We start from the raw sequence: 18043 nt of genomic DNA on the forward strand, positions 1-18043 counted from the left end.
AGTGCATGGGATGTTTCAGGAAAGGAAACCTGAGAAACCCTCTCTTTCTTAATGAAGAGCACAGCTCCTTGAATTAGTACATGTTTCAATGGTGCTGTGATGCTAAGAAAGCTGCCTTGCAAGATCTAGTGTGGTGGTGATATTTCTTCTCTGAAGGCAATACATACCATAGTAATATCATATGTTGGATCTAACAGACATTATTTTTGGATTCTCCCTACTGTTCTGGAAAAGTATGCTCCGGAGTAGTATTCTGCTGTAGTGGACATTGGGTTTTGAGTTTGCTCAGTAATTCAGTAGCAAAGTTGAGCTGTTATGGAAAGAATTAAGTTGTTAAAACTTTCATTTATTCCAAAATTTGTGTATCTCATAGGAAAAATTTGGATTTATTTCACATAGATTCTGCCTCTCTGACTATGGTCTAGATACACAGGTATAAGACATATTTTATCTGAAGTTATATGATCCACGCTTCAGAAAAATCTGTTTGACTGTTGTTATTAGCTGTTGCAAAGTAATTCAGACACTGTAGTTAGGTATGTTTTCAAGGAGAGTTTCTTGCATCTGTCAGGGTAAAGACAGAGCATATTTGCATCTGGTAGCAATAAGGTAGTGAAGCATGTCTTACATTTTCCACATCACCAATTGGATATGGAAGTTTCTTTCAGATTGTGTGCCACAGGACAGTAGCACTTTCTGTCTGAAAATGACAGTCTGTATGTATATATTTAAGCCTTGAAAAAGCTCTGCCTTGGAGAGGATTGCATGATGGTGTTGTAAATACTCTGATGGGGTTTTGAATATATAACCTGTAGAGCTTTGGGCATCTTGAGAGCTGAAGTATTCATGTATACATGAAAATGGTGCTGTTGTTTTTCCTGCTAGCATGTAGGTTTCTTTGAAGACACTTTTATTACCTACAGAAAGCAAAGACAAAAAGTTTCCCTGAAAAATTTTTCTAATTACAGAAGCAGGAAGAGGGGCTTGGAGGAGGGAGGGAGGGCAGGGAGGGAGAAGACGTCACAAGTAATCCTTATCAACTCATTTCCTTCTTATCTTTAAGGCACATATGACAGCTCTGCTCCCTTGAGTCCACAAATTAGTAAGAGAACCTCTGGCTTTTTTCTCTGGGACAGACACTTTCTCTCCTCTACACAGTGCATTAGCTTCTTCCAAATCTAACTGATCAGCACACTGGAAAAAATATAGTGTTCAGCATGCCTTCCAGCTGTTACACATAAAAATGCTTAACAGCAATTATCTTTTAGATGCCTCTTAGAATTAAATAAACATATGATTCAAAGAAATATGGACATATTAGTGTGTTGGCGTGCATTTGACAGATGTTGTTGCAAGTATTTCTTATGGTAATTTTAAATGGTTAGTATTTCAAATGGTTTGGAATCAAAAGCAGATTTCAGCAAATTATTTTTCTAATATCTGTCCTGAAGTGAAATTGAATTGGGACTTTGATCTTTTACATCATGTGAATAGTAAATTCCACTGCAACAGTTTGGTAGACTGAAGTTCTGCTGGATGGATTGATATTCCATCTTCAACCTTCCGAAATATATGTGTATCACAGACTGCATGAAAGATTGCTCTTTTATAAAGAGCATTAGAAAAACATGGTGAGGCAATATTAATGACACTGGCCATCTTGAAAACTCTTGTGAAAAGGCTACCACTTAAAAAGAGACTGCACTTAGGTTTAAAAAAATACTTGTTTAACTCAAGCTCTTCTACCTCAAATGGTCCCTGGTGATACTACTACTGAGCAGTGTGACTTGAGGATTAAAACAACATGGAAGAAAATCTCCTTGATATGAAAGACTCTCTGCTAAAGGTTAGTAATAATTTTGGCAACCATCAAAAGCACAAATTTGGTCTGAGGACATCAGAACACTGTAGCACTTGTTCCTTCACTAAAGAAGTTCAGAAAACTGGAGGCAGGATAGCCTGAGAGCCATAATATTCCGTTGTAGATTGGAGGACTGATGACAGGATAAATTCAATTTAAACAACCCATAATTGGAGCTGTCAGTCAGGGATCTAGCAGAGTGTTCTAACTGCCCTGCAGGTGACAGAGGGAGATCCCTTCTGGGACAAAAGTGCTCTCAGACACTCTCAAATCACACATGCAGATGGGAACTCTTCACCCTTTCATCCACCAAAAACTTTCTCTCTCATCTAGCATCAGTCCATCAGTATACAAACTCAAAGACTCAGAGAATGCCTTGGTTAGAAGGCACCTTTTAAAAATCATCCAGTTCAACCAACCCACCATGGTCAGGCTGCTTAATCTCTGTCCAGGCCTTGAATACTTCTAGTGAGGGGACATCCCCCACTTCCCTGGGCAATCTGTCCTTCAAGCTTTCTGGGACATTTTTATTCAGGAAAAAAAGGACAGAAAAGTCATTGTTACTTCTAACCACAGCCACCAGACTTTAGGTTCAGAGGAGGAAGGAAGAAGGGGAGAGTTTGTAACCACAGATTAGCTCAATGTGTGGCAATTAATTTACCTGGATAAATTTGTTAAAGACAATGGGGAAAAAAAGAGGAGTAGCCTGACCTCTGTGACTCCTTTGAATTGAAGATTCATCAGTCCACCCATAAGGAAGACTATACTCAAACCTGGGATCCAGGTGGATAGAATGGATACAAGATATGTGAACTGGAAGATAGACAGGAAGGGTACCCTTGATGACAGGAAAGAAAAGGAGTTGGTTTCAGGTACTAGGAAAGGAAAGTCTGAGAATGAGGGGTAAGAGGGTAGAGAAGATTAGGCAAGAAAGGCAGGAGAAGCAGTGAAAATAAGAATGGCAAAACCCACTAAAACTGAAACTAAAAAACAGCTTGTTTTTCTCTGTCCTACATGAATGTACATGAGTTTCCTTGATCATAACCCTATCGTACATGAATGCCTTCTATTATTTTCTGTGTTACTTTAATATCTCATTTGTTGCTTCATTGGGCACAACCTCTAAGAATAAATAGCATAATTAGAATCTCACCTCAGGCTATTGTTAAAGATTTTGTGAGTTTTTTGTAGTTACTGTACTAGTGAGAACTTGATTTTTTTTTTCTCTGCAACAGGGTAAACCTGATATTAAAAAAATATTTTTGCAGTTGTGTATCTCTTTATGCATTCAGACATTCCCTGTGAAACCATTCTGAAACAACCATGAGGCATGGTTTTCCATTCAGAAAAGCAAGTCCTAGCCTCTGAAGCATTTATTTAACATCAAGGAGAGCAAAAAAGAATAAAAGCCTAATCCCTGAATAAGCAGCCACAGGGCCTTGTACTGAGGAGGCATGCTAAGGCAAATGAAATATCTGAGTCCAGCAGACTGCCAGGGGGCTTCTCTTACAATTGAGCATGTATCAGCTCTGTTCTTGCTTCTTCACAGCGCACCACCTTCCAAAATACGTCCTAGAAAACCATTTTCCATAGCTCTTTAAAGTGCTTGCTATCTGCTCTGTTTTTTACAATTGCTTACAGGCTGATTTAAAGGGATATTTCCTGTAAAACTGTTCTGATTCTGAAAAATGACGATAACAAAAATACCCTTTCATATGCAACATAATCAAAAGCTGTGAATTTCACAGCATAAAAGTTATGTCCTGTGCTTTACTGTATTAGCCCTACAGATGTTATTCAGATGAAAGACAACCTTGTGTGAGATGTGGAGTTGTACCTACTTATGGAAAACTCAGGTTAATTGCTATGCTTAGTGACAACAAAATAGAACAAAGCCTTATAACCTAAATTATGTGTGCCAATGTGTGACGTGAAAATAGCCTTGAATTTCAGAGATTATGGGTCTATCAAGCAGAATTATTTATATTTCCCATGTAGATAATGTTCTTCTGCTGCAAAATCACTTGAATCATGGATGTTACTATGCAATAGCCACTTGACAACAACTCAGATTTATGTCTCCAAGTGTGTATTTTAATTGTAATGCTGCAACAAGAAACTATATGGAAGCACAGCATTTACAGCTAAATTTAAAACTATATGAACTTCATGGTCATTCACAATACTTTAGAAGGTATCAGCAAGATATTGTTTTTAAGTATTTTTTTGCTGGAAGTACATCCAACATATCTACCATTAGTTACATCTGTGGACCAGACAGTGAAGTGTCATCAGTCACAAAAATTCTCTTTGGTTCAGCCCCTAAATCTGATGTCCTCATTTGTGGTTTAGATCCAATTTAGATACTAAAGCTCTTCATATACTTGGCAATATCACAAAGTAATGCTTGTGAAATTAAAAAAAAAAAAAACAAACAAACAAAAAAAAAAAAAACAACCCTAAAATTACCTCATCTCTTCTGAGCAGAACACTAAATTTCTTTCTTCTGTATTTCCACCACAGTTTCATTTTATGTCTCCTCTTCTTAGCCTTTCCATCTTCCTCAGTATCTCCAGTTATTGTCATGTGCTTCAGAAGTTAAGGCTTAAACTTAGAATTCTGGGATTTCAAGTTCCATTCTGTATCTTTGATTCTGTTGTAATATGTGGTTTTTAGTCATCAGGCAATTTGCCATTGCATCTGTAAAGTGGAATTGTTTGCATTTGGCCAGCAACGTGGCATATTTTGAATTGAACCAAATAATTTCCTGTGTCACTATGAGGTATTATTAAGTACCAAACACTTTAGTTCACCAAACAGTCAAATTAGTTGGGAGAGATTTTCTCCCAGACTGATGAAATGGAAAGAAATGTATTTTTAGTAGATTTCTACATAGTTAGATGAATAAGTTTTGTTTTCATTCACTTCTCTTATCCAAGGCAGGATCAGCTTCCCCTGTGACTCTATAGAATCTTCTTGTTCAAACTCTTTTAAAAAGTTTGTAATGAAAATATACGTGTTTTTTCTCCATCTAAATTTTAAAACTAATTGTAAAAAGGATCTGGCTTTGTAATTATGAAACCAGCCACTCCTTGCCCTCTTCACAATGCACTTTAAGAGTTTATTCCTATATCTTCAGAGTTATTTTTTCATGTTTGTTAGCCTTTTGCAGATTTCTTCTTTCTACACTAAAAAAGGCTGTTGTTTCCAATTTTTATAGTTCTGAAATACAACTTTATTAGAGCCACATACAAGAGTACAATGCCTTAATTTAGGCAACAAAAATTTTTGGTTGCATCTCCCAGTATGGCATCTATTGTTATTACTGCTTTCTTTGCAAATTTATATATGCATGTGTTTATTCATCTCTGTAGGCATTTGTCCCTATTTTATCAGATTGCATCTCCAGCTTGCCAAAATGATTTTGAATTCTGAATCTGTCTTCCAGAACTTTGTGGTCAGCCTAAGCCTGGTGTTGTGTGTAAATTCAGTAGTGTCCAGTCACCAGAAAAATAAAATTCCCCCCAAGTACTGGATACAATATTCCAGATACCAACTTAAAAAACTGTTAAGGAAGAGAATCACTTAATTTACTGGCTGTGCTTCTGGTTAAACCAGATTAGAGTGCTGTACACTGTATACTTATTCTCTAGACATTTACTGAACTATTTTATGTACTAAGCTCCCCATCTACTGTGGTAGTTAATTCTGATTTCTTTGTCAAGCCCTTGGAATCTACTTGTGTTGAATACTGCTGATATAATTAATTTTACCACCAGACGATAAAAAGGTGGGACTGGGATGGACTCATTGATAATATGTTCCCACGTACTGCTATGGTGAGTATAGCTAGGGGCTCTACACTTCTTTTGGAGTTTTGGCTGCTGAGTTTCAGAGCCAACTTCCACAGCACAGCTGACTGACCTTAAAACAGATTGCTGGAAGATGCCTCGGGAGGGCTCAGCCCCCTCTCATTTTGGGAGCTGCTTCTAAGCTGGGTGCTCACCCTTGCTCTCTGACTGAGTTGTGCTGCAGCTTTGCCTGAGTCTTTCCACCTGCCTAGCTGACCTGGATACTGATCCTGGTCTACAAACTGGAATTACTGGCTTGATCTTGGACATGCTGTATCACTATGGACACATCTGGTATGACTGGACAGTTGGCTGACCCATCACAGAGCTTCTCAGCTATCCTTGCTTATAGGAGGTGGCACTGCATGCTTGACAGTCCTGTCCTTGCCTGCCTTGTGGTGATGCTGCCTTTTTGGATCTCATTTCTTTATGGAACAGCTCCTCCTGCTGCTCATTGACATGACCATCGTAATCTATGCTTCAACCATAATTCTCCCTTGTGGGCTTACATGGTGTTGAGCAGCTTTTGAAATAGTTGACTACTAGGCTTCTATAGTGTTGTGGTGTGTTTTATGTTTGTTCAGTTTTCCCCCCATTGTTCTCTCAGAAGGTCCTGCCCTGTTACCAGTTTGTGTCCATCCCCAAACCCCTCCCCAGTTGTCTTGGTTATCTTTCTTGTTCCCCACCCCTGGCAGCCTGCCTGTCACTCGACACCCCTGCCTCTTTTTCTAGAAAGTTCGGGCCAGGGTGTCGAGTGATTGGGTTAGGGGCCAGGGTCCCTCCCACAACTGTGTTTGATGGGTTCTCTGATTATGCCAATCCTTAATGTATCCTTCTCTGATTTGCTATCTTTCACCCCTCCCACCCTCTGTAAAACCCGAGGCTTTCCTTGCCTCGGGGCTCTCAGCTCCTTCTACCTGAACCTCCACATTTCCCTACCAATAAAACCACCGCCCTGAAGAAACTGAGGGTTGCCTCTTCATTTCATCCTGCGACTTCAGAGCTCTCTACTGCGGCCACACATCCGTAAGCTTGTCGTCGCTAGGCACAAGGCCCTGACTCCGGGTTGGGGAAGTGCCTGACTGGCTGGAGGTTGGCTGGACACTTATCTAGCCTGGGCGTTTCACTTTTCACCGGCCACCGCTCCACTATAGTAGCCTTTCTATAAACTGTGTATGGGGATATATACGTACTTTGTTAGTTGACTCCATGAGGATGGGGTGTTCAGGTTCAGCCAGCACGCAGCTGATGTTGATTTTGACTCCTGGGGGGACATTCTGGAAGACAGCCTGAGAGTCCTTTGTCTCCATCTGCGCCATGAACTCGGACTGGGTGCCTGACCACCAGTATCAAGGGAGTAAGGCTGCAAAATGCAATGGAGCACCTTCTTCTTAGGTGCTGGTGACCAGAATGTGATATGGTGACAGTGACAGGCATGAGATCACTACATAGAACCTTAAACTGACCCTTTTCAGGTCAAAATGTGTCACTTCCTGCTGTTCCACCATATTCCACAGCACAATATGATCCCAGGAACTGGATGGTCATTTTTCACAGGGTGAAGGAATTATCTACCCATCAGCAGCTTCCTTTGACCCTTCCTGGAGAAAAAGATTGCTCCAGTACTTTCTAGATAATTCTTGAGGATGAGCATAATTGAGAATACAGCAGCAGAATCAAATCCAGCACCTGGAATGGCAACAATGTCACTTAGATTGTCAGACCATTGCCAGACAGGGTAGTCTTGGCTTGGCTTGGCTTGGCTTAGCTTTTGAGGTCTGCAGTGAGTAGAGGCACATGAGTCACCCTGGGTCTCTTAGCCATGGAAACAAAGGTCATTCCCTGGTGTGGGTTACCAGGATAATATAAAGTTGCATGAAACAACTGCAAGTTCTGTAATTTGTTGCATATGAGATGGATTGCAATTTAGTAATAACTCTAAATTTAGAATTATTTCTGTAAGCAGTTTGCTGACTGCAAACTGTATCAAATTCTCTAATTGTACAACATTAGGAGGGTACTGTAGTATGTAATTAACTACAAACAGACATTATTCCAATATTACATAATTTCATTAAAGGTTTAACCTATCCTATTGAAACATCTCCAGCAGAGACTGTATTTATGCTATTTGTTTATATCTATACTTGCTATTCTACTTAATTAGATTCTGTCATGTATGGGCTGTACTGCTACAAGTGGATGAATCTGTTATCCTGATGATGTGTGGGTGCTGCAGCTCTGTTTTCTTGAAGTCAAGCTAGGGAGTGAGACTGAGCAAATACTCCTTGGGCAGGTATCCCTGCCTGTGGTGGGGAGGTTGGAACTAGATGATCTGTAAGGTCCCTTCCAATCCAAACCATTCTATGATGGTATCATCCTGTGGTCCATAGAAACACACACAAGCACATACAGTAAGACTATTCAAGCACACAGCTGGCCATGCAGATCACATGGCCAGGAAGTACTTGAAAATTTTACTTTGAGAATGCTTTGAAAATTTAGCTAATGTCACTATGAAGCCATCAGAATTAGCAAGATATTAAAAACCTAAGCATCCAGAGCACAAAGACAAACCCCTACAATCTTTTCAGTCATGTTTCAGGCCATAATTCAGTACTTTACAAAATTTCACCAAACTTAATGACAAATGTGTAGAGAAGCCTCCTTTGAAGTTTCTTGCTTCACAGCAAAAGAAAAAATGTCACATAGGACCAGATAAACACTTATTCTTCCTGCCATAAAAAGTAAAAATGGCTGGGATAATACACAGAAAGCTATAGAGAAAATACACCAAAAGCAATAGAGCAGCAAACTAAAATGGATTCTGTTGTCAGCAAACACTGTCAGAAGACACATAGAAAATAATGTTGAGGCTTGAAGAGACAAGTATCAGCACAAATTACATAGTGGAAGAGGATTCCTGAGTGGATGAAAGTATAAATGTTTCTAAAATGCCTCAGATTAAGGTATTTGACAAATTCTGTTTCAGTAGTGAAATAAATGAAGAGCTACCTTCTGTAAGCCACTGAAGGGAAGATTTACCACAGAAGCTGTATTCTCCACAGTAAATTATTTATTTAATAAAAATATTTTCTGGAGGAGCTGTGCAAGTGTAAAGACCAGTGGAACAGCTGCTTTGATTGGCATAAGAGAAGGATTGGGTGGTAGGGTTATGTAGTCATCACTACACCTGGAATTCATTCACTGCAATGTTCATAGATGAGTTATTACAGCAAAGAAACTGGAGCCAGACCTGCAAAAGGTTCTACAGGATGTCAGCAGTTTGGTTTACTTCATAAAAACAAGAACTTGAAATATTAGAACCTTTACAATACTGTGCAATGACAGGGGAGAGACGATGAAAATCCTTTATACCTGTGAGGGGTTGACCTTGATTGACTGTCGAATGCCCACCAAGCCTATTAGCAGATATTTGAATACATCTGATAAGGACCTGCTTCAGTATTAGAAGAGGCCACAGAGATTACTCTCATAAACAAAGAAGACATGACAGTGCAAGACAGGGAGAGATTAAGGTCTAAGATATTTTTAAAAAACCAAATCTAAGCATGTAAAGCAGGACATTGGATAGATTAGTGCAAATCCACAGTTCTAGAAACCCCAGCTGAGCTGCTCCATAACTTTACAATGCAAATCCTTCCACAAAAATGAAACCTATGTAATTGAATCTTGACCCCATTTGCATGCTTAGACCAAGCAGCTGAGACATCAACCCAGAAAACAAGATGTAAAACAGCAGAAATATTAAATGACATTAGGATACTTCTGCCCCTGAGATAAATAGGTGAGCATTGCCCATAACAGCTCCTTGGAATTGGAGTGCCTGCCAGATCTAAGGCTTTCAGGAGCCCAGAGGAAGCTGAGTAATAATCACAAGCCCTTCAGTTGCAATGATGACATCTTTTGCTCTCCTTTGTCTGTCAATTGCCATAATTGAATGCATGGCAGGAATTCTGGGAAATGGAATTATCTTGGCTGCCAGTTCATTGAGCTGCATTGGGAGCAAAACATGGCCCCCATATGATATGATCGTGATCTCACTGAGTTCATCTAGATTAATTTTGCTGTCATGGGTTACACTGGATTTCCTAATGAATATATTTTATGAACCTTTCATTTATACAGAAAATGTGAACGTAGCTTCCACGACAATTTTCACCTTTCTGAACTACTCCAGCCTCTGGTTTGGAGCCTGGCTTAGTGTCTTCTATTGCATCAAGGTTGCCAGTTTTACACAGTCTTTCTTCATCTGGCTGAAGCTGAGAATTGCCAGGCTGGTGCCCTGGATGCTGCTCACATCATGGCTCTGCTCCTTCACAATTGCAATTCCCTTCGCCTGGGATGTCTACAGTGTGCACAAGAACATCACTGCTCCTTCATCCATGACAAACTCTTCAACAAGGACAACCACAAGGAATGACAGACTGACTTTATTGATTTATCTCTGGAATGCAAGTACAACTTTGCCTTTATCATTGTCTGTTGTTTCAAGTGTTCTGCTGATTCAATCTCTGTGGATACACACCAGACGGATGCAAAATAATGCAAGTGGTTTCAAGGATCCCAGCTTAGAGGCCCATATGAAAGCCATCAAGTCAGTCTGTTCCTTCTTTATCTTCTACATTATATATTTTTTTTGCTTGCTTCTCCTCTACTCCAGAGTTTTTTCACCTTTAAGCGATGAGGAATCCATGTGTATAGTTATATTGGCTGCCTGTCCTACAGGACACACATTGGTCTTAATTTGGAGCAATCCCAAATTTCAAGAGCTGCCAGCTAGGATTTGGCACCACACTAACTGTCCTGTCAGAACTATATCCATATAAAAGATCATGATTTAACCTTGACTTTCTAGTTTAGATCCAAATCAATTAAAATGAAGTTGTCAGAAATATAAAATACGAGGCACTGGAATTAAAAGATTAGGGCCTTGATCTGGAATCATGAAGAGGGCAAATTTGCTTTAGTTGGATGTGAGTCTTGTTTTGAAAAATTGTATAAGTTGTCTCCTATTTGCTACACTTTCCTTGGAAATTGCCATGGTTTCTCTGGAACAAGAGAAAACCAAGGTCAAGACTCAGATTCCAGTATGATTCAGGAAAGAACAAAACAGCCTTTTGATCTTCTTCTGCTCTTCCTGAAGTAATGATTGTTGTCACTGCATTATTGTTACATCAGAACTGGAGCTTCATGACCCTTTTCAGCTACAGGGGGACTATATTCACTTTTAAAGGGACTGTCACTGAAACATACATGACTTGAGCTTTGTGTTCACTATGCCCATCCTGATTCAATTTGTCTGGTTTGGATACTGTCAATCTGTTTGAAGCAATGTACTTGTAATTGAGCTGAGTCTATGCCTGAATTGTTTTATTTTACAAATTAAAAAATACCAAGTCCAAGGATAACTTGAGATGGAGTCTTCCTTTCCCTCATGACAGAAACTGGGCCCCAGGTTACAGCACTGGCTTCCATCAAAATTTCTATGCCATTTTACAGACATGCTGAAAGTTGAGCCCATGGCAATGGCACCCTGACATGCCACTGTCAGCACCGTGCATTGTCACCATGCTGGTTCCCGCCCAGCACCATGAGACACCCGTGTTGGGAGGGTTGGTCCATCCTCTGCCCTTCCCTGCTCTCCCCTCACCGGCCTGCAGGAACAAACCTCAGAGCTCTCTGACCACACCAACAGGCAAAACACGTGGGCTGTGCTCAACCCACAATCTGTGTGTGTGCTGTCCTGCTCCTGCCTGAGCTCTGAGGCACACGGCTGCTCAGCAGGGACACCCTGAACAGCTGCTCTCACACAACTTGGTTTTACCCTTGTTCCACATTCCTCAGGCACACAAGATTCAAAAGCATGTGCTATTTTCCTGCCTCTATAAGTACATCTTCCCTCCAAAGCTTCCTTTCCATAAAATTAAATCAAATAGTTACCAGTTCACTGACATGAATTTGGGGATCTAAGAGGGAACAATAACAAAGGCACCTCATAGGGCCAATCTCCTGCTAGATGTTCCTTTCTGTAATGGGACACCTAACTAATTATTATAATATGAACAAAAATATTTTTAACATGCATTATATACACCATCTACTTAATCCCTGTGTTCTACTGGATAAGTTAATAAATAAATTTGATAAAAACCTGTTTTGGGAAACAAAAGTAACAGCCTCTGTCCAGGTAAGATGAGACTCACAGCAGTTGGGATTCTCTGATATCACACATCTTGTTTGAAAGTAGACATTTTTGTCTTTTTGTCTGTTTTTCCATAAGATGGAAACTGGTTTGATTCCCACATCTTAACTAACCATATATCAACCGGAAAAAATTTAAAAGTCATGGATTCAGACCCTTCCAAAACATATGAACAATTTGCATACCCACCAATGCTACTCGGACCCTCTTGCAGCGCGATTCAAGTCTGGTACAGCGAATCAAATCAGAAAACAAACCAAATTCAATGTTCATCCTGCTCTAACATTGTCAGAAGGACATCATGCAAATCATCTTGTTCTGTACCTCTTTTGTTGAGCATCCAGAAAAAAAAAACTCACTAAATTTTCTAGGGAACTGCTCACATGTAACATAAAACAATGGCCAGCGTTGGAAACAAAGCCCTTTTTTGTTAAAGGCACTCTTCTGGGTTTCTGTAATTTAATGATGAAAATAATTATCAGTAAGAAAATCAGAGAAAGACAGAAGAACACATTTATTTTCTAAAGCACAGTCTTTTCCAAGAAAAAAACCCAGTAATCTGATTAGAGTCCTTAGCTCAAGGCAAGAAATGCAAATATCTACATGAGAGATCACGACAGGATCCTTCTCTGATTTGCATTCCTATAAGCATGCCTGGAATTTTCAACATTGACATTCAGGGCAACATGCAATGGAGTCAATTTTCAGTGCCCATCACAGCAGGATTTTAAAAAAAGCAAAACCTGTGTGCCAGGCTGTACTGCTTTTTTGTGTATGTGGGGACAGGGAAAGACAAAGAGCTATGAATGGACATTCTGGTGAAAGTAAGGCCTTGTTTTGGGGGTTTGGCTGCCTTGTTTCAGAGCCAGCTTCCACAGTCCACCTGACTGGCCTTTTAGCAGATTGCTGAGTGAAGCCTCAGTGGGGCTTGGAGCCCTCTACTTTCAGGAGCTGCTTCTAAGCTTGATGGTCAACCTTGGTCTCTCCTTGAGCTGTGCTGCACCTTTGCCTGGGCCTTTCCACCTGCTTAGCTCACTTGGATACTGATCCTGGCCTGCAGATTGGAATTACTGGCTTGATCCTGGGCATGTCTTATCACTCAGGATATGGCTGGCAATCCCTGGACTTGTGGCTGTCCCTAATTGTTCTCACAGAGCTTATCTGCTGTCCTTGCCCACATCATAGGTGGACTGCAGGCCTGACAGTGCCCTCACTGTCTTTGCCTTGCCTTCTGGGGATCCCTTCAACATGGGCAAAATAACTGAATTTATTTCCAATCAATAAGAGATTCCCAATCAAGAACAGACTAGGGGAGTGAGAAAGAAAGATCAAAGCCAGAAACCTTTTCCCCCCATCCCTGCCTCTTCACTCTTCCATCTCCTCCCTCCCTGAGCAGGGCCGGGGAACAGGGAATGGGGACTGCAGGGGGGATCCTCTCCACAAGGTGCAATCTTCCAGGGACAAAATGCTTCAGCGTGGGATCCCCACAGGCTGCAGCTCCTGCCACGAGCCTTCCCCATGGTGGGATCTCCACAGGCTGCAGCTTCCTTCAGGGCACAACCACCTGCTGCCAAGGGCCCTCTGCTCAGGCTGCAGTGTGGATATCTGCTGCAGTGTGACCCTGCTAGGGCCTGCAGGGTCACAGGCTACATCAGCATGGTCCTCTCCAGGGAAAGCATGGCAATGTCTGCTCTGGTGCCCAGAGCATCTTGTCCCCTTCCTTCTTCACTGACCTGGCTGTCTGCAAGACTGTTCCCCTCACATTTCTCTCTCTGTCCTCTCACTCACAGTTGCTGTGCACTGGTCTTTACCCTTCTTTAAATGAGTTGTCACACAGATGTCACCGGCAGCACTGCTGGGCAGAGCCGTGGCCAATGGTGGGTCCCTTTTGGGGGTAACTGGGACTGGTTCTGTGTGACACAGGGGCACGTTCTGGTCTCTTCTCACACAACCACCCCTGCAGCCTCCCCACTGCCAAAACCATGCCCGTAAACCCCACACATATCACACAGACATTTGCTGGTTCTCTTGTGGCAAGAGGCTCAGGCTCCACGCTGAATGGGGCTTTGAGTTGCCTGGTCTACAAGGAGGTGTCCCTGCCTATGGCAGGGGGTTAGAACTGGATGGTCTTTAAGGCCCCCTTCAACCCAAACCATTCTGTGATTCTGTGATTCCATGAGTGAGCTTAAAAGAGCTGAATTTAAACAGCAGTAAAGCTCCACAGTTTTCTTTTACTAAAAGGGAAGTGATACATACTTGCTCACCTTTTTCTGTTGGAAGTGTCTGTCAATAGCATGCTACAGAGCTGTTCCTGTCAAAAAACCAAACACACTTTTATATTTCTTCAAGGTGAAAGCGAGATTTTAAAAGTGAATGAGAAAGGAACTGCTTTTCAAAAGATTTTCGTGCCAAAAATTGTATAAGTGTGACAACTTTAAAAACTCTCATACAGGTACACTTGCAAAATTTGGAAGCATAATGTTCTAATTGATTTTAAAAACTTTCTAAGGACGATCTTCTGTGAGTTTTGAACCCATTTGTTAAACATATCAAACCAGAACAATCTTTGATTGGTTTGCAAGTTTTGACAGCAGGGAATTTGGATATTTACTGCTGAATTTCACCAAAGAAGTTTGCAGATGTGATAGTGGGAAAGCCATTCAAACAAGTACCAAACGAAACTGAACATAGAGCCAGACCTTTGAATCACTGTGTCACAAATTGATAAGCCCAGATTAAAAAACAAAAATGAAGCATATGCAATCATGTTGTTCTCACTAAAAATAATTATTAATAATATTCTTCATGAGAAGAGAAAAAGAGTTTGTAGCAATACTAAAGTGAAATAATTTTTAAAATATTTTTTATTTGGTCTTCAATTATGTCAATCTTTTTCTTGGTGTATATTTTCAAATAATAAGTATCTGTTCCTTATATATACATAATACATACAGTACTACACATATAAAATATATAAACAAATGTACATAAATCTGAGGTGAATGCTCATGAAGTTTTACTCCTATGAGTGCATGATCAAAAAGTCTTGAACATTCTCCTAGGCCGTCATAGATTACATTAAGCACTAGGAAATTTCAAACTACTCAAAGAAGCCACCTAGAAGACATCTCAAAATTTCTCATTTGATCACTCCCCACAGCTTCTAACTGTGCAACTGACAGCTACTTGTGCCCCTGCATTTCTGAAGAGCCTTGGTGTGCTTCCCTCTGTATTCTGGGCTACAGATGAAACGTGAGTTCCAAAGCTTTTTATGGAATCCAAGTCTCTCCACTTTCTTTGAAGACCTGTATCTCCTTGGATGTGGGGGGTGTTTGAATTCACTTCTTTTAGCATATATAACAGAATTTCAAAAACATGCATATTCCACATGGGAGCAAAATTGTGCCTCAATTAACACTTTTGACATTGCCCCTGTATGTAATGTTGTATATTCCTAGATCTTAAATTCGTTAGGCAAATTCCACATCTATTCTGGAGGATGGTGAAAAATGTACCAGTAAGGAATTCTGTAAAATTATTTTCATTTTCTCTGTTCTGATCTTCCCACAGAAATGTATTATTCTCCATTGGGACACTTAGAGGAAGCATGCAAGAAAAATTAGAATGCTTAAAATTTTCCATAGACAAAAGAAAACCATGGTAATCCTCTTTGCAGCAGTAACTTGAAAATATCTGATAAAGAGAAGACCAACACAACTATCAAAAGAGGCCATGGCAAGTATGTCTCAGAAACCCTGAAGAGATAACAGTGCAACAAAAGGAGACATTAAGGCATTAGATAAAAAAGCAAATCCAGATATGTAAAGAAGTACACCAGACACTGGAGTGGAAACCCACATTTGTAAACCCCATCGTTCACCTGCTCCATAACCCTTCCAATGCATATCCTTCCACAAAAATGAAACCTATGTAATTGAAGCTTGACCCCATTTGCATGCTTAGACCAAGCAGCTGAGACATCAACCCAGAAAACAAGATGTAAAACAGCAGAAATATTAAATGACATTAGGATACTTCTGCCCCTGAGATAAATAGGTGAGCATTGCCCATAACAGCTCCTTGGGATTGGAGTGCCTGCCAGATCTAAGGCTTTCAGGAGCCCAGGAGAAGCTGAGTAATAATGACAAGCTCTTCAGTTGCAATGATGACATCTTTTGCTCTCCTTTGTCTGTCAATTGCCATAATTGAATGCATGGCAGGAATTCTGGGAAATGGAATTATCTTGGCTGCCAGTTCATTGAGCTGCATTGGGAGCAAAACATGGCCCCCATATGATATGATCATGATCTCGCTGAGTTCATCTAGATTAATTTTGCAGTCATGGGTTACACTGGATTTCCTAATGAATATATTTTATGAACCCTTCTTTTACACAGAAAACCTGCTAACAGCTACCAAAATAATGTTTACATTTCTGAACTACTCCAGCCTCTGGTTTGGAGCCTGGCTTAGTGTCTTCTATTGCATCAAGGTTGCCAGTTTTACACAGTCTTTCTTCATCTGGCTGAAGCTGAGAATTGCCAGGCTGGTGCCCTGGATGCTGCTCACATCATGGCTCTGCTCCTTCACAACTGCAATTCCCTTCGCCTGGGATGTCTACAGTGTGCACAAGAACATCACTGCTCCTTCATCCATGACAAACTCTTCAGCAAGGACAACCACAAGGAATGACAGACTGACTTTATTGATTTATCTCTGGAATGCAAGTACAGCTTTGCCTTTAACATTGTCTGTTGTTTCAAGTGTTCTGCTGATTCGGTCTCTGTGGATACACACCAGACGGATGCAAAATAATGCAAGTGGTTTCAGGGATCCCAGCTTAGAGGCCCATATGAAAGCCATCAAGTCAGTCTGTTCCTTCCTTTTCCTTTACATTATATATTTTATTTCTGTTCTTATCATCGTATTCAACGTTTTTTCACCTTTAAGCAATGGAGACTCAATCTGTGTTGTTTTAATGGCTGCCTGTCCTACAGCACACACATTGGTCTTAATTTGGAGCAATCCCAAATTTCAAGAGCTGCCAGCTAGGATTTGGGACCACACTAACTGTCATGTCAGAACTGCATCCATGTAAAAGACAGTGCCTTAGCCTGGACTTTCTAGTTTAGATCCAGAACAATTAAATTGAAATCATCAGAGGTATAAATAATAGATGTTGGAATTAGTAGATTAGGGCCTTGATCAGCAGTCAATAGGAAGGTGGGAATTTGCTTTATGTGGATGTCACTCTTGTTAACAATCATTGTGTATGTTGTCTATTATCGGCTGTACTTTCCTTGGAAATCACCACAGTTTCCCTAAGACAGCAGAAAAACAGGGCCAAGACTCAGACTAGAATGGAATCTCTTGGAATGCTTGAGGTTACTATACCTGATACAAATAGAATAGACATGTTTAAGCACAGACATGGTCACATTCTGCAAATATAAGGCTTCAATGCAGTTTCTGGTTACTAAAACCTTCTAAAGAGGATTCTGAGGAATTCCCAATATTTTCAGAATATCTCATTCATAGTTTTAAAATCTGGTTGAACTCTAGTAAAATATTTCCTGATTCTAAAGGTGTCAATAACATCCCAGCATGGTTTAGGAAAGAATGACATGGCCTTTTGAGATTCCTCCTCTTGCTGAAAGAGTGATCTGTGTCACTGCATTATTGTTACGTCAGAACTGGAGCTTCATGACCCTTTTCCAACTGCAAGGCGATGTTACATACTTGTAAAGTAATTGACACAGAAACATACGTGAATTGAGCTTTGTGTTCACTATGCCCATCCTGGTTCAATGTTTCTGGTTTGGATGCTGCCAATCTGTTTGAAGCAATGAACCTGTAACTGATCTGAGTCTGTGCCTGAATTGCTTTATTTTACAAATTAATAAATACCAAGTCCAAGGATAACTTGAGATGGAGTCTTCCTTTCCCTCATGACAGAAACTGGGCCCCAGGTTACAGCACTGGCTTCCATCAAAATTTCTATGCCATTTTACAGACATGCTGAAAGTTGAGCCCATGGCAATGGCACCCTGACATGCCACTGTCAGCACCGTGCATTGTCACCATGCTGGTTCCCGCCCAGCACCA

General features: G+C 40.6%; 2 protein-coding genes across 2 annotated transcripts; both read left to right on the top strand.

Annotated features, from left to right (window-relative positions):
* The first annotated feature begins 5709 nt into the window (after positions 1-5709).
* On the top strand, positions 5710-11144 carry LOC139592802 (taste receptor type 2 member 40-like). Its single transcript, XM_071433079.1, has one exon. The coding sequence runs from the start codon at positions 9627-9629 to the stop codon at positions 10560-10562; it is 936 nt and encodes a 311-aa protein (XP_071289180.1). The 5' UTR covers positions 5710-9626; the 3' UTR covers positions 10563-11144.
* A 4378-nt stretch (positions 11145-15522) lies between these two features.
* On the top strand, positions 15523-17839 carry LOC139593176 (taste receptor type 2 member 40-like). The gene has a single exon (XM_071433875.1). It carries the CDS (start codon positions 16080-16082, stop codon positions 17034-17036), a length of 957 nt encoding a protein of 318 aa, XP_071289976.1. The 5' UTR covers positions 15523-16079; the 3' UTR covers positions 17037-17839.
* The last annotated feature ends 204 nt before the right edge of the window (positions 17840-18043 follow it).

The sequence above is a fragment of the Agelaius tricolor genome, unplaced genomic scaffold (genome assembly GCF_023055355.1).
Source record: "Agelaius tricolor isolate 1412-34295 unplaced genomic scaffold, bAgeTri1.0.p SCAF_9, whole genome shotgun sequence".
Taxonomy (NCBI): Eukaryota; Metazoa; Chordata; class Aves; order Passeriformes; family Icteridae; genus Agelaius; species Agelaius tricolor.

What these genes read in the sequence shown, in the direction of transcription:
- LOC139592802 (XM_071433079.1), top strand. Translation starts at nt 9,627, where the DNA reads ATGATGACATCTTTTGCTCTCCTTTGTCTGTCAATTGCCATAATTGAA.
- LOC139593176 (XM_071433875.1), top strand. Translation starts at nt 16,080, where the DNA reads ATGACAAGCTCTTCAGTTGCAATGATGACATCTTTTGCTCTCCTTTGT.